The 23,827-nt window shown below is 40.5% G+C and overlaps 1 protein-coding gene across 7 annotated transcripts in view; it reads left to right on the top strand.

Moving 5' to 3' along the window:
* DCDC2C (doublecortin domain containing 2C) overlaps positions 1-23,827 on the top strand; it is a 203,194-nt gene that overhangs the window by 70,952 nt on the left and 108,415 nt on the right. For 6 of the 7 annotated variants that reach the window (XM_060187039.1, XM_060187037.1, XM_060187034.1 and 3 more), the window contains 2 exons: positions 239-376; positions 3,835-3,877. In XM_060187039.1, coding sequence (XP_060043022.1) covers positions 239-376; positions 3,835-3,877 — 181 coding nt within the window. The remainder of the gene's footprint in view (positions 1-238; positions 377-3,834; positions 3,878-23,827) is intronic. The other variant, XM_060187036.1, reaches the window with a different exon arrangement.

Here is a 23,827-nt window from a genome sequence, read left to right as displayed (position 1 = left end):
GAGCACTTGTACATAATTAAAAATATACTCTAATTAAAAAAAATCTAAAAATGGAATGCAAACCCAGTCCTAGAAGAGCAGCTCCCAGAGGGCAGATTAGCCCATTTGGACTATGCCTGTTTATGAACATATCAATTCTCTAGTAGATACAATCAGGCCACATCATATCCAAAGCACCTTTAGCTTTTACACTGCCAGTCTGAAATCTTAAGCCCAGTTCTTCTTTCTTTATTTGCAGATTATTTACAATGAATGGACATCTTTTGGACAATTCAAAGGATTTGCAAGACAACCATTTTTATGTCGCCACAGGACTGGAGGCCTTCAAGTATTTCCCTTACTGGAAGTCCCCAAAAGTTCCCAGTGAGGTCCAACAGTGAGCACTTTTTGTACATTTTCTTCCTGAATTGGCAACATTTGCTTCCCTCCTCCAGTATCTCTCTCAAATATAGTTAATTATACTATGGGCTCTTTTTATTTCTTTTTTTAATATTTTATTTATGTTTAGATAGAGACAGAAAAATTGAGGTGGAGAGGGAAGGAGAGACACCATAGCACTGGTTCACCATTCATGAAGCTACCCCCTGCAGGTGGGGACCGGGGACTTGATCCTGAATCCTTGTACACTATAACATGTATGCCCAGGTCCTGGGATCTTTTTCTATAGTAAAGCCTAATGTTCCCATTTTCTATATGAAAAGAGTCTGGATTCTCAAAATTAGATGTGGGGGAAATATTGCTGTTTGGCATATTCTTAAGGATGCAGGATCTCATGCTGAACTCATTGGGTGTTTTCTCTGGGGATGCTGGGCATTTTAGTGATCAAAAGTGTAAGTAGGGGCCTGGATGGTGGTGCACCTGATTGAGTCCACATGTTACTATATGCAAGGACCTGGGCTCAAGCCCCCAGTCCCCACTTGCAGAGGGAAAGCTTCCTGATTGGTGAAGTAGTACTGTTGGTGTCTCTTTCTCTCGCTTCCTCTCTTTCTTCCCCTTCCCTCTTGATTTCTCTCTGTCTCTATCCAATAAATAATAAATAAAAATTAACAAACATTAAAAAAGTCTAAGTGTGCAAAATATTGATAGTTGCAGAACTGGCTCTAGGACAAAATTAGGAGAGCCCACCCTCTGCCCAATGCAATGCTTCATTTTCTTGTTTTCCCTTATCTAAAAGACAAAATTTGTGTTGGTTCAGCCTGGCTGGTTGGATATGTATCTATGAATAGAAATGACTAGAAAGAAGATGAATATTTTGGGAGAATTCCTAGCCTTTGATAACCTGAGAGAAATGATGCTACCTGCTTAGGACATCCCATTTTTGCCAAGCACTGTCACATGAATGGTGTATGACGCTATCTCCTGGACTCACATCTAAGGGATGACCACTTTGCCCTTAGGCAGAAGAGCCCAGCATTTGAGCTCTGCCTTATGCCTCCCAGTTTTGCATACTGCTGGTCACTTAGACATGCTGGGCTCTCATAACTGTATCTGCAGAGACTTCTCACAGTTACTGTCCCTGAAGTAATGTGACGAGATGGGTTGACTTATGTCCTAGGACACAGTTGCTTTTGCTTTCAAATGAATTTTAGTGTTCTACCCATTTTGGTCTTTGGTCATTTGCACATAGGTACAAATCCTCCACATTTCCTACTCCAGTTGCCTGTAGGATTGTATAGTCCAAGACAAATCTCCTACTTCTCTGTCAGTGTGTTGAATAGATACAGAATCTCTTTGCGGGTCTGGGGCCCTCAATAACCATGTATTGTGGTGAGCTCAGGTGTTTCTGACAACTGTATGCAGGAGCTGGACCAGGCTCTGTGAATGACTAGCAGCATCTGTAGTTTCAGGAATGTATACTGATTCAATCTTCATTTTTTGGGGTCCAAAATGGAAACTCTGTCACTAGGGTTGAGGCTGAGTTTCTTGTCATCAGGTCTGATTCAGAGTGACTACAAGCTGCTTTTTTCCCCTCCCTTTGAGTGTATGATTGAGATTTTTAACGATATGGAAACTTTGTTTCTCCCCTCACACATTTTTACTTTCTGAACAGGTCAAATCACTGTTCCTAGCAAGCGTGCCTGGTCACTGGTGGGCTCTCAGGCACATGAGTAGCCTATAGTGTGCAAACTGCGGATGAGAGATTGTCAGGTAGATTTTCTAATAAATCACCAAGCTCCAGCTCCTCTACCAAGGGATGCTTCTCATTTCCAGGTCTTGCTGCCTCAAGCAGTTCCTAAAGCCAAGATGTGAGATCTGGCATCCTTGGCTGCTTAGCCCCAGGGGTGTGGGTGACCTCACTGAGTGTCAGGAACTCTCTGAGGATCTGCTCAAAAGCTTCCCTGCAGCTCTTTCTCTGTCAGGGTTTTATAGACACTCTCTAGAGCAACAAAGAAGCCAGTTTTCATTTCACTGAAGAATAGGCTGTGGCTTGGGATTATGGAGTTTATTTTTAGAAACTGTGCAGGTGATGGTCTCTACTCCTGCTCCTGTCCTTTTTGTCCCTTTGCAGTGTGAAGTGTGCTAAGTTGGGCAAACATTTATAAGTTTTATTTATTTATTGAGAGACAGTGGAAGAGAGACTAGAGCATCACTCTACCACATGTAATGCTGAGGATCAGACTTGAAACCCTGTACTTGAGAGTTCAATGCTTTAGCCACTGAACCACCTGCTAGGGTGCTGTATTTGGGAAATCTGGGTCATCAAGAGGATTAGCACCTGTAACTTACTTTGTGTCTATTCCATCTCTATGCTGTTAGCTTCCCTACTTTAAGGCAGAGAATAATTTCCTTTGTCCTATGCAAGGAATGATAACCCCATAGCAGTTTGAAGTCCATATGTTGGCTAGGTCCTTTCTACATGCCTGATAATCATGGTCACTTCCCAATTTTATGGACTTAAGTCATTCCTGATGCTTCCAATAGCTGGGTGGTAGAAATACAGTAGGATTGCTGAACTGAGTTCACCCTCTGATCCTTACACACATTCCCATGTTTTTTGCTTTCTTCTCTCCACCTGTTCATGTGTTGAACACTGAACTGCCTCTACTAGCTGCTTAAATGGAGCTTGTGTGTTGGTAAGATGAGTGTCCACTGAGTCTATGAGACTGGAGTCCGTTTACATACACAGAAAGGTGCTCTTCCCCCAGAAAGTATATGGTGAGAGCATTTCTGAACATGTATGGCAGTGATTGGAGTAAGCCTCACAAGACATGGATTAGCAATGAGATGCATGGGTTTGCACCTGTGGCAGACATAGAAGACGTAAAGTAGTAGTTATATAAGGGCTGTGTGATGTGGTAGAAAGAACATGGAATTAAAAAAGGAAGAGAATGGAGTAGATTTTGGGTTGAATTCAAGTTTCATTTCTTCCATTGGTGAGCTATGGGGCATTAAGTAAAATCTTTGTGTTCCTGAACTTTGGTTCCTTACCAGCTTAGAAAAGTAGTGCTGACTCCCCAAGTTATTGTGAGAGCATCATGAAGAAATAGTGTTTGTGGATATGGTGAATCCAATGTCAAAAACTTAGAAAATGTTTGGGTTTCCTCCTATCATCATATAATATCCTCAGGGCAGACGGTGCCTATAACTTGTGCCCTTAGACTGCACCATTACTCTGCTGAATAAAAACCTATTAGATTTTTCAACCATCTCAAGGAAGGCAACTAGATGGATCTCCTTGAGGGACTGATCTACTCCTGAGGCCAACCACTAGGGTCAGTAAGCTCATTTTCTGCTTGGTAAGTAGCTCTGAAAGCCAAGGCTGTAAACTACACACTTATAAAGATGTCTTTGGGTGATTTTTAGACACTAAATGGACTGTCTTTTGCTTTTCAGAAAGTGTGCAGAGATTGAAAAACACTCACGAAGAAAGAAAAAAGTAAGTAGTTTTAGAAAAGGAAAAATGACAACTGTGACTGATTCTAGTGTCTTCTGGCATTAGCACGTGTAGTCCCCAGTGTGGTAGGGCAGAGTTTCATGGGCATAGCACTAGGTATCAGGCTTGTGAAGTGCATTTGTGCACTTCTGTGAGGAGGGAATGAGATTCAAGCTTAGAATATAAGAACAGGAGGGCGTGTAGATGTCTGGGCTGCAGCACAGTAAAAAAATAATTTGCAAACAGGTTTTATGGGATAGGCAGGAGTGAAAGTGAGCCAAGTATCTTACATTTGTGAGGGAGGTCTATCAGGCAAATATGAAGAAAAAATATATATTTATTCAGTAATAGTAATACTACTGCAGTTTCTTCTGGAGTTTCAGAAATGGGGATACAGAAATCTGGTGGCGGGAATGGTGTGGAATTATACCCTTATTTTCTTATAATTTTTATTATCTATTTTTGGATAGAGACAGAAAGAAATGGAGAGGGGAGGGGGAAATTGGGAGAGAAAGAGACAGAGAGACACCTGCAGCTCTACTTCACCACTTGTGAAGCTTTGTCCCTACAGGTGGGGACCAGGGGCTTGAACCCACATTCTTACATACTATAGTATATGTGCTTAACCAGGTGTGCCACTGCCTGGTCCCTTATTTTATAATTTTGTAAATCACAATTATATTACTAATATGACTTTTAGTGGCTCTGCTGACTTTAATATTTATTCAACAAAACTAATGAATGCGATTTGACAGTTCCTGAGCTTATTTGGTCAAGTTCTTCTCCTTTGAGGCTTAAAGACCTAGAGGCTACTCAATATATTAATTTATTCTTTTATTTATTTATTTTTAACATTTTTTACCTTTATTGGGGACTGTTTCACAGTCACCAGTAAATACAATAGTTTGTACATGCATAATATTTCTGAGTTTTCCACATAACAATACAATCCCCACTAGGTTCTCTGCCATCCTTTTCCAGGACCTGTGCTCTCCCCCTCCACCCACCCCAGAGTCTTTTACTTTGGTGCAATACACTAACTCCAGTCCAATATTAATTTATTATTTACAAATACCTAACAAATATTTGGATTTGGTTTTCTCCTGTTACTTTTTTGTCCTTTACACTTCCATTTTAATTTCTAATTGCGGCCTTGCAAATAGCTTTGACTTCCTTCTCCATAGGTACCATGATGTCCCCTGGCAAAAGTCCAGTCTTGGGATTTTTGAGCTCAACTTCTGGGTTTGTGCTTGTACTAAAGAAGTTTAATGTTGCTAGAGATAGGAACACAGCTGACTTGATCCTTTTTTTATTATTTATTAATTAAAAAAATTTATTGGTAACTTTAATATTTATTGATCCACAAAATTATGAGATAGCAGAGGTATAATTCCACAGCATTCTCAACATGGGAATTCTGTATCCCCATTCCCTACATTGGAAACTGTAGCAGTTCTCCCAAGATTGCATACATGGGTTGACTATTGTTTCTATAACTGTCTATATTTATGTTGGGAAATTGTGCAGATTTGGTCTAACATTGGCAGGGCCCACAAACCACTATATTTCCATGCAAGTATTATTTACAGATCTCCACCATGTTATCCCCTCAGGGTATTGCTAATTCAGTTAAAACCATTGTAACAGTTGCTAAGGACGCTTCTACCTTCCCAACATACCTTTTGCCTCTCTCCACCCCCTTTCCTAGCCAATCCCGCCCCAACTTGCCACTTCTGGAATTATCCCATAAAAATCTCTCCTGTTTCTGCTTTCGCTCTCTGCTCTTTTCTCTTCCGTGACCTGACCTGGAGAAGGGCTGGTGGGCATAGTGGGAGGCGGCCATTTTGCTAGCTCCACATGGCCTGAACCACTGTGCTCACACCCAATTCTGGGGCATCTGTGTGAATAAAGATTTGTGTTCCCACTCTGCCATGAGTTCCTGATCTCTTCTCTCTCTCCCACAATGCAACCTGACATATTTATATATATTTGTCCATTTTTTTCTATGATTCTTTCCTCTCTTCCTAAGTCATACCTATACCTATTACCACTTCTGAATGTCCTATTTCCCCCCCCCCCCCCCCTCTCTCTGGCTCCTGATAGAATTGGAGTTCAGAGCCCTTTGGTCATCTTCCCCTATCATTTCTCTCCCTTTGGGAGTATGGACCACAATTCTTTTTGGGGTGCAAAAGGTGGAAGTTTTGTATTCTGTAATAGCTTCTCCTCTGGACATGGGTGTTGGCAGGTTGATCCATGTCCCCAGCTTATTTCTGTCTTTCCCTAGTTTGGTAGGGCTCTGGAGAGGTGAGGTTCCAGGAAGCATTGTGAGGCATTGTGAGACATCTTCCCAGGAAAGGCAGGATGAAATAAATCATCTGAAACTTGATAACTGAAATGCAGTTAGGTGGAAAGCAACATAAAATATTTAATAAACAGGAACCCATAATGTAAGAATAGATTTGATGAAAGTAGGGACTTTAGGGTAGAAAAAAAGCTAGGAAATCTATTTTAGGAATGCTTCCATGAGCCTATGTCTTAGTAATCTTTGCTCTAGCTTAATAGATAACATGGGGGTGGATTGGAAATATTGCTTGGAAGATAGTGTCAGAATTGAGAGTAGAAATTGAAAGCAGAATTAGGGCAGAGAGTTGCTTGCAAACTTGAAGAAAATATAAATTCAATTAACAGTTTATCACAACAATCTAATTTGGGGCCCATATCTATTCATACTTAGCATGGGAGCCTGTATAACTTCTGAGTCTACCAGACTGAGCTCACAGTCCATAGTCACAGCTGGGAACATTCTAGGCTGCAGTAACTTTAGAACCAGTCTTCCTTGAGTAGCAGAGTAGGATGCTCTAGCCCCCTTCAGAGAGTGGGGCAGTCCCTACCATTGCTAATTCAGAGTGAGGGTATGGTCCTGAAAAGTCCACAAAAGGGCTTATTATGATGTTCCCAGTGGATGTGACCAGTGATAGTAGTGAGAGGGATCTACTAGAGAGGTCTAGGCCCATATTATCTATGGGGGAATCCAAAAATTCCCTTTCCAGGTCCCTGGGTGATGGGGTGACCTGATAGTTTTTTCCCATTTTTTCAATGGTCCTGCCTTCACTTCCTTTCTAAGTCACCCCTACATCCATTGCTATTTCCAGGTGTCTTCCCCCCACTTCTTTCTCAGATAAAAGAAACATGTCTATCTTCCTTTGGTGTTTTCCAGATTTGCTTCCCTTTCAGTGATATTATAAAAACAAGATTCCTTTGGGTCTTGGTGGAATGGGGGTACAGGGCCCTCTGGTTTTCCTCCCCTATCATTTGTCCCTTTGGGAGTATGGACCAAAGAATTTTTTTGGGGTGCAGAAGGTGGGAAGTCTGACTTCTGTAATTGTTTCTCCACTGTACAGGAACATTGGCACTTATTTGACCCTTTGTACACTGAATCCATGACCCACTGTAGTCAATATAGAAGCTTTATCACTAAAAATATGTTTATGAATGTATTTTGTTAAAATATGTTAGGGATTGTTGTATGTATGTTCATGAGATTAGTTTTTAGTACTCATTTCCCATGTTGTCTTTTAAAATAATTATTATTATTTGTTTATTGGATACAGTCAGAAATCATGAGCGAAAAGGGAGCTAGGAAGAGCAACACCTGCAGCCCTGCTTCATGATTCACAAAGCTTTTCCTTTGCAGGTGGGGCCTGGGGGTTCAAACTTGGGTCCTTGTGCATCGCAACATGTCCACTCAACCAGGTGCACCACCACCCAGCCCCTGCTATGTTGCCTTTGCTAGTTTTTGGTAACGAGGTTTTTCTGAATTGACTTGTTTTTATAAATTAGTGATTTAATAATGTTTTACTAGATTCTAAGCTTACAGAAGTATAGTTCCACATTAATCCCACTGTTGTGATCCTCCTCTCCTTGCAAATAATATCACCATAGTTCTCACAAAGTCTTAGTGAAAGTTTGGTCTTTTTTTTTTTTTTTTTTGGTAATTGCATGTGTTTCAATTGAAAGGCATATCTTTTTTCCTTTTAAAAATATTTATTTATAGTGGTTCAGGAGGTGGTGCAGTGATAAAGCTTTGGACTCTCAAGCATGAGGTCCTGAGTTCGATCCCCCGGCAGCACATGTGCCGGAGTGATGTCTGGTTCTTTCTCTCTCTTCCTATCTTCCTAATTAATAAATAAATAAAATATTTAAAAATATTTATTTATAGATAGGAACAGAGATAACTGTACAGGGGAGGGGAGAGAAAGAGGGAAAGAGACAAAGAGAAACCTGCAGGTAGGGACCAGGGGCTTGAACCTGGGTACTTGCTCACTGGAATGTTTGTGCTTAACCAGATGCACTATCACCTTGCCCTTTGAATTTTTTTCTTTAAAGAAATGTTGATAAATATTCTGGGTATTTATTTACAACTCCTTTTCTATTATACTGTTTAACTTCAGATCAGTACCATTTATTGATATTATGTGTTTAAGATACTTCAGTGGCATTATTCTAAACTTTTCTGAGTGTTGACATATGCCATATTTTTGGTGATGTCATTGTTTCCAGGAGACCTTTTAGAGTTTCTTGCAGATCAGATTTGATGATAGCTGTTTCCTTCAAGTGACGCTTGTCTGAGAAGGTTTTTAATCCCTCCATCTAGTCTGAAAGGCAATTTAGCAGGATGCAGTATTCTTGGCTGAAAGCATTTCTCATTGAGTACTTGATATATATGTATATATTGTCAATCTTTTCTGTTTTTTAGAGTTTGCATGGAGAAATATGTTGATAATTATGGGTTTTCCTCTGTATATGACTCTGTGCTTTTCTCTTGCAGTTTTCAGAATCATTTCTTTATCCTTACTCCTTTCTATTTTAACTATGAAGTGTCCTGGTGTCTGTAGGTCTGATTTGATTTCATTTGGGACTTTCTGGGCATTTTGAATCTTTATGTCCTTTCTATTTTTTTAAATCAGGGAAGTTTTCTGCTAATAGCTTCTCTAGGATGTTTTCTTCCCCTTTCTCTTTTTCTTCCTCTGACAAACCAATAATGCATATATTACTTCTTTTGAGGTCATCTCATATGTTTTTTTCAGTGTCTCCTTTTTTGTTCTCTTACTTTCTTACTTTTCTCTAACACATCCTTGACCTTATCTTATCTCTCTGTTATTCTGCTCTATCTTCCTTCAGCTCTATTTCTTAATTCAGTTAAACTGTTAAATTGTTCAATTACTATATTTGTTCAGTTTGTTGGGCTTTTATGTTGGCAACTTCAGTTTTTAGCTCTTTAATTACCTTGAGATATTTTTGATTTATTTTATAGTCTCATCTGTTGTTTCCCCATTTCTGACAATATTTTCATAAAAAGATTTCCTCCTGTGATTATCATATCAATTATTGTTGGGATACTTTTATCTTATTTTTTTCTTGGCTTCTGTCCTAGTTCATTGATGCACTAGTTATTTTTAGTTTGGCTCTTATGTTTTGTACCTTTTGAAATTTGTGTCCTGGGTGTTTATCTTTGTAGGTTTTTATAGATGCTCTCTTCAATGAATTTATCTCTGCAGGATGTGTGGAGTATGTTTCCTCTGCAGATACAAATGAGTCCCAGGAAAAAGTCCTATAAGAACTCCACAGAAATAAGGCTTTGCTTAACTTGTGATGAAGATGGATGATATGAGAGTCCCTCTACAGACATAGCCCAGTCCAAGTGAGCAACTTCCAAGTAACAGAACTAGACACTCCAGTCCACAATGTACCAGTTGGTTGGGTCATATGTTAGATTCTGTGCATATGAGCAGTATGCACAGTTGTGGTTTAGTTTCAATAGTCCTATGAGGTTCCTCTGCAGCTGTTGATCACTTTAGGCTGTAGATACTGATTGTTGATGAAGTTTCTGGAAAGAAGCCATTGTAGGCCAGTAGTTTGATGCCTGAAGTTCCAGGAGAAGCCTGGATTGGGGCACTGTGGCTCTTTGCAGAGACAGCATCCCTTAGGGTCTTGTGTTATTGTTCAAGTATGGTATGAGGTGGCCTCTGGTCTGACATATTGGTTCTATGGCCCCAGAAGCCAGTCACCTTGTTATGTGTCTCAAAAGGAGGGTGGAACTGTTGTTCTAATAGTGACACCACTGCCTCTAGAAGATGAGAGGTAGGATCTCCTCTGTTTAAATTGAAGATAATTAGATGAGTGGGGAAAAAAAAGAGGAAGAAGATGAAGAAGAAGGAGGGAGGAGGAAAGGCCAATGACAGCAAACAAAAGGACTATATGCAGAGAAACAGAGAAGGAATTAACAAACTAATAGGACATGTATATACTCACTAAGAGAGACAGAGAATATACAAAGCAACACAGAAAGAAAAAAATGGTGGCAGAAAGAGAAGAGAAAAAGGAAGCAAACAAAACAAAACAAGTAGGAGTGTACATACATGCTCTCACCACACCTGATAGTGATAGTGGTGTTGTTGTAGGTAGGTGTCAGACTAGTTCTCTTATGACCAGCTGGGGAGGATATTGGTCTGATGGAGCTTCTCCAAGTTCCAGAAGTACCTATGATAGCAAGTCTTTGCTGCAGTGATGAGTGGGTGCAGCTATTGTTCTAGGTTGACAGTGTGGCTACCTGTTTGTTTCAGGGGGCAGACCAGTCAGGTGCCAAGTTGCTTCAGGGCTATCCTTTTATTTTTGTGCTGAACAACTGTTGGTTGTAGCACAACTATAAGCTGCTTAGTTACTTTCAATAGTCTTTACTGAAGGGTTCTGAAGTGCCTGGAATCTGAGCCAATGGATGTTACTTTGCTGGGGACCTTTGCCTCAAAAAGGCAGAAGCCTGGCCAGGCCCTCTTGTTTCCCTGGGTTGGGGTTGTTTGTGGGGCGTGCAGTAGAAAAATTCCTGGATTATCTTTGTTCTTTTTAGTTCTCTTTTGCTGGTTGTTATAAGGATTTAAGTTTACTCCATGGTTTCTTTGTAGTCCCTGCTCTGTAGTTACTTTCTAACTGGTCTGAAAATCCTGTTTCCATTCACAGATGCCAGGCCCTGGGAGATTCTTAAGGAGAGTCAGCTTAAGTGTTGTCTTCATGCAGCCATCTTGACTCTGCCTCCTCTGGAAAAACTATTTTAGGAGTCTGTCAATCTCTTGCATGCCACAATTAACTTGAGCCATGGCATTTTTCTTTCAGTACAATGAAAGTAACTGAATGAAGTATCTCTTATTTTACTATATTGCAGCTCAGTTTTACAGCATTTGCATTTACTGTGACTTTATATCTAGAACCTTCCAAAGAAATAGGACTAATGAAAAAAAAATTTAAAGTTGCACCCATAGATTGCAATGAATATTTTGGGGTGCAGGCTATTGTAAATCATCAATAAGTACTGGCTGATAGATTAAAAAAATTAAGTTATTTTATGTATGTATTTACTAGAACATTGCACAGCTCTGGCTTATAATGGTGCTGGGAATTAAACCTGGGACCCTTGATGCCTCAGGCATGAGAGGCTTTTTGCAGGGCTAGGTGTTGGCACACCTGGTTAAGCGCTCACATTACAGTGTTCAAGGACCCAGGTTCAAGCCCTTGTTATCGACCTGAATGGGGAAAGCTTCATGAGTGCTGAAGCAGTGCTGTAGGTCCCCCCTTTCTCTTTATCTCTCTCCCTATCTTCTCTTCCCCTTTCAATTTCTCTGTCTCGATCCAATAATAAGTAAATAAATAAAAGACTCTTTGTATAACCATTATGCTATCTCTCCAGCCCTTTGTTGATAATCATTATATTTATATCACATTTATGATAAGGCCATCATTGTTCCCTACTTCTCTTTTGGACGTAGAGCACAAATGTTGATAGTGAACAATAAGGAAAAAGAGATAAAGCCTTTTAAGAAAGCAGTCAGTTGTAGAGATGACTACAGCATGAGACTGACACCCACACTTTAGTAAACAGGTCTAAATGGCAAAGTTCTGTGTGAATTAAGTGCTTGGAACTGACATTTGCAAGATGATAATGTCAAGGTCAGTGTAATATCACATAACAATGGGAAAATATTGTTGTCATCTTCCAGAAGCCTGGAGATGCTGTAGTCAGGTTCAGATGTTAGCAGATCTTGCACTTGAGTAACACTCAACTCAGGGACTACTTCATTGATGGGGACCCTTGACCCACTTTGGAAGCAGGGCACTCACTCAAGATGTCAGTGGAATGCCTTCAGCTGGAAAAATTCATAGTTTTCAACCTTTGGATGAACTGACTTTGAAATAGGTTGTTACTATTCTTCAATTAGACTAACTGTCTGATTTTCCCAGGTTTCCCAGGGAGGCTGCTTTTCATGTGTTTGAATGAGATAACTTGTTACAATAGCATTAAAATATAACTGGATTGATTGAAATAGACTCTGGAGAAAAATAATAAATCTTGAAGTACTGCAGAGCAATAAACTTAAAGTACCTCAGGTGTTATTTCTGGAAATGTTTTTAATAGGAAGGAAGATTAATGAAATTGGAAAGAAGAGGCTGTTGCTTTTGTAAGTAGAGTTTACGTTGTTTTTCTCAGGAAGAGAGGCAGGAAGATGGAAGACTGGGGATCATAGAACTTTCCTTGCATTTAGGGCTGGGAAAGGTGACTTATTATTATTTTCAATATTTAAAAAATATTTATTCATTCATTCCCTTTTGTTGTCCTTGTTTTATTGTTATAGTTATTATTATTGTTGTTATTGATGTTGTCATTGTTGGATAGGACAGAGAGAAATAAAGAGAGGAGGGGAAGACAGAGAAGGGGAGAGAGAAAGATAGACACTTGCAGACCTGTTTTATCACCTGTGAAGCATCTCCCCTGCAGGTGGGGAGTTGGGGGCTCAAACTGGGGTCCTTACACAGGTCCTTGCGCTTTGCGCCACCTGTGCTTAAATTGTTGTGCTACCTCCCGACCTCCTGAAAGGTGATTTATTCTTAGAGTGCATGCTCTGGATATGATTCCCAGCACTTCATGAGAGTATCAAGGACAGAGACAAGTGGAACTTAGTGGATGGTGAGGTGTACTTTGGTACAGGTCCTGATGGAGCTGGAGTTCAGAGCTCTCTTATTCTCTTCCTCCTATCACTTCTCCCCCCCTGGGAGTATGGATCAAGGTCGTTTTTATGATGCAGAAGGTAGGAGCTCTGGCTTCTGTAATTGCTTCTCCACTGGATATGGGCATTCAGGTACCACCAGCCTGTTTCTATCTTTTCTAGTGGGGTAGAACTCTGGTAGGTGAGTTTCCAGGACATATTGGTAAGGTCGTCTGCCCAGGGAAGTCATACTGTAATCATGATAGTGTCTGCAACTTGGTGTCTGGAAGGTGGCAGGACATAAAGTGAGACAAAATGGTTAATGAACAGGAACCAAAAAGTAGGAATAAAGCAGATGAGATTAGGGATCCTAGGAGGAAAGGAAGCCCAGAAGTCTATTTTAGTTTGTGCTTGAGTTTGATAGCTAGCATGAAGTTGGATAAGGTTATTGTCTGAGAAAATGGTGCCAGAGAAGAGAAAAGAGCTAAAAAGTTGTATTACGGCAGAGTAATTTCCATTCTTGAAAAAATTCTATGAATAAAATTAACTATTTACCTCCACCAACTCAGCCCTGGGCTTTATTTTTTTAATTTTTATTTTATTATTTTTTTATTGGGGAATTAATGCTTTACATTCAACAGTAAATACAATAGTTTGTACATGCATAACATTCCCCAGATTCCCATTTAACAATACAACCCCCACTATTTCATTCATCATTTTTCATGGAACTGTATTCTCCCCACCCACCCACCCACCCCAGAGTCTTTTACTTTGGTGTAATACTCCAATTCCATTTCAGGTTCGACTTGTGTTTTCTTTTCTAATCTTGTTTTTCAACTTCGGCCTGAGAGTGAGATCATCCCATATTCATCCTTCTGTTTCTGACTTATTTCACTCAACATGATTTTTTTCAAGGTCCATCCAAGATCGGCTGAAAACGGTGAAGTCACCATTTTTTACAGCTGAGTAGTATTCCATTGTGTATATATACCACAACTTGCTCAGCCACTCATCTGTTGTTGGACACCTGGGTTGCTTCCAGGTTTTGGCTATTACAAATTGTGCTGCCAAGAACATATGTGTACACAGATCTTTTTGGATGGATGTGTTGGGTTCCTTAGGATATATCCCCAGGAGGGGAATTGCAGGGTCATAGGGTAGGTCCATTTCTAGCCTTCTGAGAGTTCTCCAGACTGTTCTCCACAGAGGTTGGACCAATTGACATTCCCACCAGCAGTGCAGGAGGGTTCCTTTGACCCCACACCCTCTCCAGCATTTGCTGCTGTTACCTTTTCTGATGTATGACATTCTCACAGGAGTGAAGTGATATCTCATTGTTGTCTTGATTTGCATTTCTCTGACAATCAGAGACTTGGAGCATTTTTTCATGTGTTTCTCGGCCTTTTGGATCTCTTCTGTGGTGAATATTCTGTCCAAGTCCTCCCCCCATTTTTGGAAGCCCTGGGCTTTATATTTAGCGCCAGAGCCTGTGTAACCTCTAAGTCCTTATTGGCCTGAGTTCACAGCTCTTGGTCACAGCTGGGAACATTTCAGATTGCACTTACTCAGGGCCAGTTTTTCATTTATTTATTTATTTATTTATTTATTTATTTATTTATTTATTTATTTAATGGAAATATTGATAAGACCATAGGATGAGAGGTGTACAGTTCAACACATTTCCCACCACCAGAACTCTGTATCCAAATCTCTTGCCCTGATAGCTTCCCTATTCTTTATCCCTCTGGGAGTATGGACCCAGGATAATTATGGGATGTAGAAGGTGGAAGGTCTGGCTTCTGTAATTGCTTCCCTGCTGAACATGGGCTTGATCCTGTTTGCTTTGTATCATAGTAGCTTTTGTCCTTTATAACATGGTAGATAATATTTGTCATGGTCCGTTGAGTATTTAAGAACTAACACTACAAATTGTGTCTTTATCTTAGTGTCTAAAGGCATGGAAAAATAATTGCAACAAACAGCTATAAGTGAAGCTAAGAGTCAACAGGTTTTCAGACCCAGTCCTGCCACCACAGCTGCTCCCAAAAGAAAACCACTCCATACTATTACATTTCCAAAAAAAAACAGTTCTGATAAGACCTCATTTCTTTTACTTATGATCATGATATCAACTTGTAGGAAGGTCCTACAAAATAGGTAGCAAGATTTTCTTAGTCTTTTGTAGAAAGTTATAGAATTATTTTCACACTTCAATTTCCACATTGAAAAAAAAAATCTGGTGGTTTGCATCATGCTGTCTATGTTAATGGTACAAGGTAGGTATTTTTAGTTTGACATTTTCTTAAGTGACAGAGAGATCAAGAGAAGTCTATTTATATGGTGTTGTCTGTACTTAGTTGCAAATACCTTAGTGAAGATACAAAAAATGAAAACTAGAAACATGATTTGTATTATAAAAATAGTTTAGGGAAGAGGGCTGGTAGTAAGGATTAGTTTATCATTATTGTAAACCATTAACCCCTTCAATAAAGTGTAAAAAAGGAAAATTTTATCTTGTATCATGATTTACTTGTGCTTTTATATGATTGTCTATAGATGATTTAGAAATCTGAACATTCTAGCAATCCCACAATACACCCCTCCTTTTTAAAAAATTAAATCAGAAGTGTTGTCATCTTGTTCAGATACGTCTTCTAGCAGGAAAGCTTTGCAGTTGTCATCAAAGCAACCTTGCTGCTGGGGTTATGAACTGACCTGCCAATGCCCACATCCAGCAGGGAAGCAACTACAGAAACCAGACCCCCCACCTTTTGCACCTTATAAAGAATATTTGGTCCATACTCGTAGAGTGGGAGAAATGTTAACGGAAGATGACCAGAGGGCTCTGAACTCTAATTCCATCAGGACCTGGACAGAAGAGGAAAAAGGAAAGATATTTGGAAGTAGTAACAGGTGTAGATGTACTCAGAAAGAAGAGATGGCAGGGTCATAGAAAAAAAGGATATATATGTAGTTATAGAAATAATAGTCAACCCATGTGTGTTGCCTTGGGAGAACTACTGCAGTTTCCAATGAAGGGAATGGGGACACAGAACTCTTGTGGTAGGAATGGTACAGAATTATTCCCCTGTTATCTTACAATTTTGTAAAACAATATTAAATCACTAAAAGGAAAAAGAAAAAGCAGAAGCCTTACTGGCATTAAGGAGTGCCTGTCCTGAGAGTATGGATCTACCTGTGAACGCCCCTATTCAACAGGGAAGCAATTACAGAAGCCAGACCTCCCACCTTCTACACCCCATAATGATCCTGGGTCCATACTCCTAGAGGGATGAAGAATAGGAAAGCTAGCAAGGTGGGAATTGTGTGGAATTGTACCCCTCTTATTCTATGATCCTGTCAATACTTCCATTTCATAAAAAAAAAAAGTAGTGCCTGTCACACCACATGGGCCTGTTTTAATTAGTTGTTTTCTGTCATGTTTCTTTTCTTTTACCATTTGATTTGGGGTTTAATGGTTTATAGTACAACAGCTGACACATAGGTATAATTTCTCTTCTCCCTGTGATAGCTGCCTGCAAAACACTCTGACCCCCAATTTATGTCCTTTTCCGCTATAACACACCAGGACCCCAATCCCCTACACCCTTTCCCTGTCTTCCTTACTCAGAGTCCTTTGCTTTGGTGCAGCACATCAAACCCAGTTCAAGTTTTACTTTGTGTTTTCCCTTCTGTTCTTATTTCTCAATTTTTGTTTATAAGTGAGATAATCCCATATTCATCCTTCTCTTTCTGGCTTATCTCACTTTACACGATTCCTTCAAGCTCCATCCAAGATGAGGCAAAGGAGATGGCTTCATAATTTTTAACAGCCAAATAGTATTCCATATGTATATATTTTTTGTATATGCATGTTCCATATGTATATACAATTTAAAAAAATTATTTATTTATTTAAAAAGGAAACATTAACAAAACCATAGGACAGGAGGGGTACAACTCCACACAATTACCACCACCAGATCTCTATATCCCATCCCCTCCCCTGATAGCTTTCCCATTCTTTATCCCTCTGGGAGTATGGACCCAAGGTCATTGTGGGATGCAGAAGGTGGAAGGTCTGGCTTCTGTAATTGCTTTCCTGCTGAACATGGGCATTGACTGGTCGATCCATACTCCCAGTCTGTCTCTCTCTTTCCCTAGTAGGGTGGGTCTCTGGGGAAGTGGAGCTCCAGGACACTTTGGTGGGGTCGTCTGTCCAGGGAAGTCTGGTGGGCATCGTGCTGGCATTTGTCACCTGGTCGCTGAAAAGAGAGTTAACATACAAAGCTAAACAAATTGTTGAACAACCATGGACCTAAAGACTGGAATAGTGCAGATGAAGTGTTGGTGGGCATTCCCTGCAGGCTTTTGTGTACTTTTGCTTTCAGGTATATATTTTGTCCTAGTTTATGGATATGTGTGAACGTATGGTCTATCTCAGGGGACCTGGTCTATATCTAGGTTTTGGGACTTTGTTAAGAAGTGAACCACCTGGAATGGAATTAGAGACTTGCCGGGCCAGTGTTGCGGTGTTTCTTCCTGAGCATGTGCTCTCTGGGTTGGAGAGAACTCGACCGGAGCCAACCTGGGCTATTGCTTACTCAGTGACGTGGGAGAGAGACCAGGAACTCGTGGCAGAGCAGGAATGCAATGCCTTTATTGATCAGAGACAAAGCCTATATATCTATATATATCTATATATCTTTAACCAGAAGTGGCAAATGGGAAAAGGAAATGGCTAGGAGAGGGGGTGGAGAAAAGAGCGTGAAGGTAGAAAGCTTCCACAGCAGCTGTTGCGAAGGTTCTAATCAGTAGGATTAACCAATACCCTGCAGGCAGCACGGGTCTCAGGCAAAACAATGATTATACAAATAGACCACACTATTAGCAATGCAGCATGGAGCAGGGGGAGCTGGTTTAATGCCCGACAAAGAATACTATGAAAAGAAAGGTCTCACCCGAGTAATGAAGCTGAAGGGTTGTCATTCCACACCTGAAGTCTCTGGACACAGTCTGAAGTGAAGCATGCTGAGGTGGCACTCGTTGCCTTGATTAGGTTGGGATCTGCAGATGCAATATTATTTGATATGAAATGAGAGAAGCATGCAGGAAAGTGCACCCCACCCTGAGGCTCCAGGACTGGGGGAAATATAGGCTCTATAGTGGAAATGTGAGGTTCCTGCTATTCTTAGTGTTCAAGAAGACAATGAATAGTTATTGTTATCATCACATTATTTGGTAATTGGGTTAACTTTGAAAAGTCTCTTTGTTAGGATTTGCTGTATAGTACCCAACATCTTGTATATAGCTGTTCCATTGGTTGCTTCTGTTCTCCCTGGTCTAGGTTTTTGAGAGAGTCAGCATATCAAAGACTCAGCCTATGTGTATATACAATTTTTCTGAGCCATTCATCTGTTCCTTGTTGCCCTTCTGAGGCACTCCCTCATTTCTTCCTTCATGCATAGTGCATCTGAATGGAAGGAATCTGCTTTCTCTAGCTAAGGCTCTATTGCCAAGTACCTGGGAAGAAAGAAAGGAAGTGCTTTTTGCCACTTTATTTATTTATTTTTTAAATACTATTTATAAAATGGAAACACTGACAAGACCAGAGGATAAGAGGGCTACAATTGCACACAACTCCTACCACCAGAACTCCATATCCAATCCCCTCTTCTGATAGCTTTCCTATTCTTTATCCCTCTGGGAGTATGGACCCAGGATCTTTGTGGGGTGCAGAAGGTGGAAGACCTGGCTTCTGTAATTGATTCCCCACTGAATATGAATGTTGACTTGTCAATCCATATTCCCAGCCTGTATCTCTCTTTTCCTAGTGGGACAGAGCTCTGGGGAAGCGGGGCTCCAGGAATAATTGGTGGGGTCATCTGCCCAGGGAAGTCCGGTTGGCATCACGGTAGTGTCTGGAACCTGGTGGCTGAAAAAAAGAGTTAAGATATAAAGCAGAAAAAACTGTTGACAAATCTTAAATCTAAAGGCAAGAATATTGCTGATGAAGATTTGGGTTCTCTGTTTTGGAAATAGCTAGTACGTCTATGTTAGGTATATTCCAAAGGGTCCATGACTTTACTAGTTTTTTTCCTGAGCCTGATATCTAGTATGCAGGTGGACCCAAGCTATTGTCTGGGGAGATGATGTCATGGCTGGAAAAAGGGCTAGAAAGCTGGATCAGAGAAGAAAGTAGTTCCCAAATATGAAAAGGTGTATAAATATTGATAACTGAAATCCCCATCTATTTGATCTGGGGCCCATATTCAGCTTAGGAGCCTATGTGACCCCTATATTCCTGTAGGCCTGAGCTCACATTCTGTGATCATGAGTAGGAAAGTTCCAAGCTGCACCAATTTCAGGACCCATCTTCCTCAGGTGGTAGAGTATGTTATTCAGCTTCCCTTTGGAGGATGGAACATTCTCTACCATTGTTGATCCACCTTGAGGACAAGGTCCTATGGGCCCCCCCAAAGGGGTCCATTAGCCACTTTATTCAGCGTATATTCAGCATTTTTTTCCAGTTTGGCAATGATTTTATTTTTCATGAATGACAAAAGATTTATTCAGTGAGGGCTTCAAGTTTTACTACTACCCTGCTTGCATTCCCCCCACTCCCCAATTGCCTATTTCCTTACACCACATGACAATTCAGATACTAAATTGTAGAAGAATATTTTCCATCTTTAGTGCTTAGTTACTGAAGTCATGAAATAATCGTCAGGCTAGGATGACTACTGCTTCACTTCGAAGAGCAAAATTACTAGAACTATGCCATTACTGGGGCCAGATCAACACCGCTTTTGATAAGAAAATACGTAGGTGGAGTTTGCCCTGAAGGCAGATGCAGCTTCAAGTGTACAGTAAAATGTGCACTGTGTTTCAATGACACTAAAATTCACTTTCCCCCTACTTTGTACATCTCTAAAGTAAGGTTTCTCTTACATTTGATGGCATTTTATGGTTTATTTCTTAGTATTTCTTTTTATCTAGTGTTGATAGTGACAGATGGAAAATTATCATAACATTCTGTGATATAATAGATATCTTACATTTTAAAAATATGATATTTTATTTTTTGAGATATTATTTTTATAATTCCTACCACAAGCCTTACTAATGTTACAACTAAGGCTTCCCCTTTAAATTTTTTTTTATTTATAAAATAGAAACAATGACAAAACCATAGGATAAGAGGGGTACAACTCCACACAATTCCCACCACCAGAACTCCATATCCAGTTCCCTCTTCTGATAGCTTTCCTATTCTTTATTCCTCTGAAAGCATAAACCCGGGGTCATTGTGGGGTGCAGTAAGTGGAAGGTTTGGCTTCTGTAACTGCTTCCCTGCTGAACATGGGAATTGACAGGTCTATTTATACTCTTGGCCTGTCTCTCTCTTTCCCTAGTGGGGCCGGGTTCTGGGGAAGTGGAGCTTCAGGACACATTGGTGGGGTCATTTGCCCAGGGAAGTCCAGTTGGCATCATTTTAGCATCTGGAACTTGGTGGCTGAAAAAGAATTAACATGTAAAGCTGAACAAATTGTTGACTAATCATGAACCTAAAGGCAAAAATATTGCAGATGAAATTTGGGGTCTCTGTTTTGGAGATAGCTAGTAGGTCTATTTTAGGTATATTCCAAAGGGCCTATGACTATACTAGTTTTTTCCTGAGCCTGACATGTGATATACAGGTAGACCCAAGGTATTGTCTGGGGAGATGGTGTCATGGCTGGAAAAAAGGCTAGAAAGCTGAATCAGGGAAGAGAGTAGCTCCCAAATATGGGAAAGGTGTATAAATATTGTTGACTATAAACCCCATCGACTTGATCTGGGGCTCATATTCAGCACAGGAGCCTGTGTAACCTCTGCATCCCTGTAGGTCTGAGCTCATATTCTGTGGTCATGAGTAGGAAAGTTCCCAGTTTCCATAATTTCAGGACCCATCTTCCTCAGATAGAGTATGTTATCCAACTTCTCTTCAGAGGATGGAACATTCTCTACCATTGTTGATCCACCTTGAGGTTCTATGGGGGCCCCCAAAGGGGTCCATTATGTTGCTCCTGATGGAGATGACCAGTGACAGTGATGAAAGGGATCTTTTAGAGGTCTAGGCCCATCATGTCTTTGTGGGAATCCTAGGACTCCCCACTAGGGTCCCAGCTGATTGGGTGGCCTGATACTGACTAAAGAGTCATCATTAAAGTATGCCAGTCTCTTGCTCTTATTCAGCTTTTGTAGTTCTTACTTTGATAAGGTTAGCTTTGGAGTGACTGAGGGATGTGTAATAAGAAGTAGGCAAGGAGAGTATCTAGGTCAAAGTGGAAACTATTTCATTAGGTACATTATGGTGTCTTTTTAGGTCTTTCTACTTGCTTATTTCATTTGTTCACTCACTGCAGATTATTGTGCACTTTTGCTTTCAGGTATATATTTTGCCCTAATTTATGGATACATGTGTACATATGTCCTATGTCATGGGACCTGGTCTGTATCTAGGTTTTGGGGCTTTGTTAGGAAGTGAACCACCCAAAATGGAATTAAGGAGTTCTATGAAAAAGGAAAGGTCTCACCTGAGTAATGAGGGTGAAGGGTTAACATTCCACGCCTGATGTCTCTGGACACAGTCTGAAGTGAAGGATACTGACGTGGTACTCATTGCATTAATTAGGTTGGGATCAGCAGATGGTATGAATATCATTTGGTATGAATTGAGAGAAGCATGCAGGAAAGTGAGCCCCACCCTAGAAATTCCAGGACTGGGAAAAATATGGGCTTTATAGAGGAAGCGGGAGGTTCCTGCTTTCTTAAGGTTTAAGGAGGCAATAAATAATTATTGCTGTAATCAAATTATTTGGCAATTGGATTAATTTTGAAAATATCATTGTTAGGATTTGCTTTATCATACATGACCTCACCATAATTTGTCGGTCTAGCTTTGTGAGTGGGAGAGAGACGACCAGGGACTCATGGCTGAGTGGGACGCAGTTCAATCTTTATAGAGCAGGAATGCAGTGTGATCTAACTAGCTCTAATCACAATCCTGTCCTATATATATCTCCTGAGGTGGAAGTGTCAGGTCAGAAGAGGATGTATGTAGGATAGGGGGTGGGGAGAAGGAAAACTCGGGAACCAGTGGGGATTAAACCAGTGCAGGCAAAACAATGATTATGTAAATAGACCACAGCAGCAAGCAATGCAACAAAAGGGGTCTTAGAAGCAGAATTTAGAAGCATACCAACAAAGAGGGGTACAACTTCACACAGTTCCCATCACCAGATCTGATAGCTTTCCCATTCTTTATCCCTCTGGGAGTATGGACCCAAGGTCATTGTGGGATGTAGAAGGTGGAAGGTCTGGCTTCTGTAATTGCTTCCCAGTTGAACATGGGTGTTGACTGGTCGATCCATACTCCCAGCCTGCCTCTCTCTTTCCCTAATAGGGTGGGTCTCTGGGGAAGTGGAGCTCCAGGACACTTTGGTGGGGTCATCTGTCCAGGAAGTCTGGTCATCATCATGCTAGCATCTGGAACCTGGTGGCTGAAAGGAGAGTTAAGATACAAAGCCAAACAAATTGTTGACCTATCATGGACCCAAAGGCTGGAATAGTGAAGATGAAGTGTTGGGGGGAGGGTGTCCTCCATTTTGTAGATAGCTAGTAGGCATATTTTAGTTATATTTCAAAGGGCCTGTGGGTATACTAATTTTTTTTTTCTCTGAGTGTGAAATCTGAAATGCAGTTGGATCCAAGTGATTGTCTGGGGAGGTGATGTCATGGCTGGAAAAGGGACAGAAAGCTGGATCAGGGAAGAGAGTAGCTTCCTAATATGGGGAAGGGGTATAAATATTGTTAATTGTAAACCCCATTGATTTGATTTGGTCTGGGTCCCATATTCAGCTTAGGAGCCTATGTGACCTCTGCATCCCTGTAGAACATTCTGTTGTCATGAGCAGGAATGTTCCAAGCTTCCCAAGTATCAGAACCCATCTTCCTCAGTTGTAGCATAGAGTATGTTGTCCATCCTCCCTTCAGAGGGCGGAACATTCTCTACTGTTGTTGATCCAAGTTGAGGGCAAGGACCTATGTGTGGCCTACGGACCAAAGATCTTTATGGGGTGCAGAAAGTAGAAGATCTGACTTCTGTAATTGCTCCTTCTCTGGACATTGGCATTTTTTTTTTGGTTGATTCACACCCTCAGTCTGTTTCTATCTTTCTCTAGTGAGGTAGGGCTCTAGGGAGGTGGAGTTCCAGGACACGTTGGTGAGGTTGTCTGCCCAGGGAAGTCAGGTTGACATCATAGTAGCATCAATAACCTGGTGGCTGAAAAACATTAAGACATAGAACAGAACAAATCACTTAATAATCATGAACCTAAAGGTAAAAGTATAACATGAGATTTGGGAAGAATCTAGGAAATCTATTTTAGAATAGAATCTATTTTATTTTAGTCTATTTTAGAAAATAATCTAGGAAGTCTATTTTAGCTATATTCTGATGGGCAGTGACTTAACTAATTTTTGTCTGGGCCATAATTTTTTTGGGAGACAAATATCTTTATATCTTTATGATCTCATGCATTGTATACAATCAGACAAAAGGAAAAGATTTAGGTCATATGAGGGCAACAAGCACCATTTACGATGACACCTGAAGTACACATCATTTAGACAGAGGCGCTGAAAGGTCCAAGGGGCTAGTTGGTGGTGCTCCTGGTAGAAAGGACATGTTACTATATCCAAGGACCTTGGTTCAAGACCTGATCTCTCCCTTTGAGAGGGAAGCTTCACAACTGGTGAGTGCTGCAGATGTCTCTTTTATTTATTAATTTATTGTTTTTTAAAGCTTTTTATGTTAAACAATTACATTTATTTATTTTGAGCAGAGATTGAGAGAAATTGAAAGGGAAGGGGA

The sequence above is a fragment of the Erinaceus europaeus genome, chromosome 3, assembly GCF_950295315.1.
Source record: "Erinaceus europaeus chromosome 3, mEriEur2.1, whole genome shotgun sequence".
Lineage (NCBI taxonomy): Eukaryota > Metazoa > Chordata > Mammalia > Eulipotyphla > Erinaceidae > Erinaceus > Erinaceus europaeus.
This window is presented reverse-complemented; position numbering and strand designations above follow the sequence as displayed.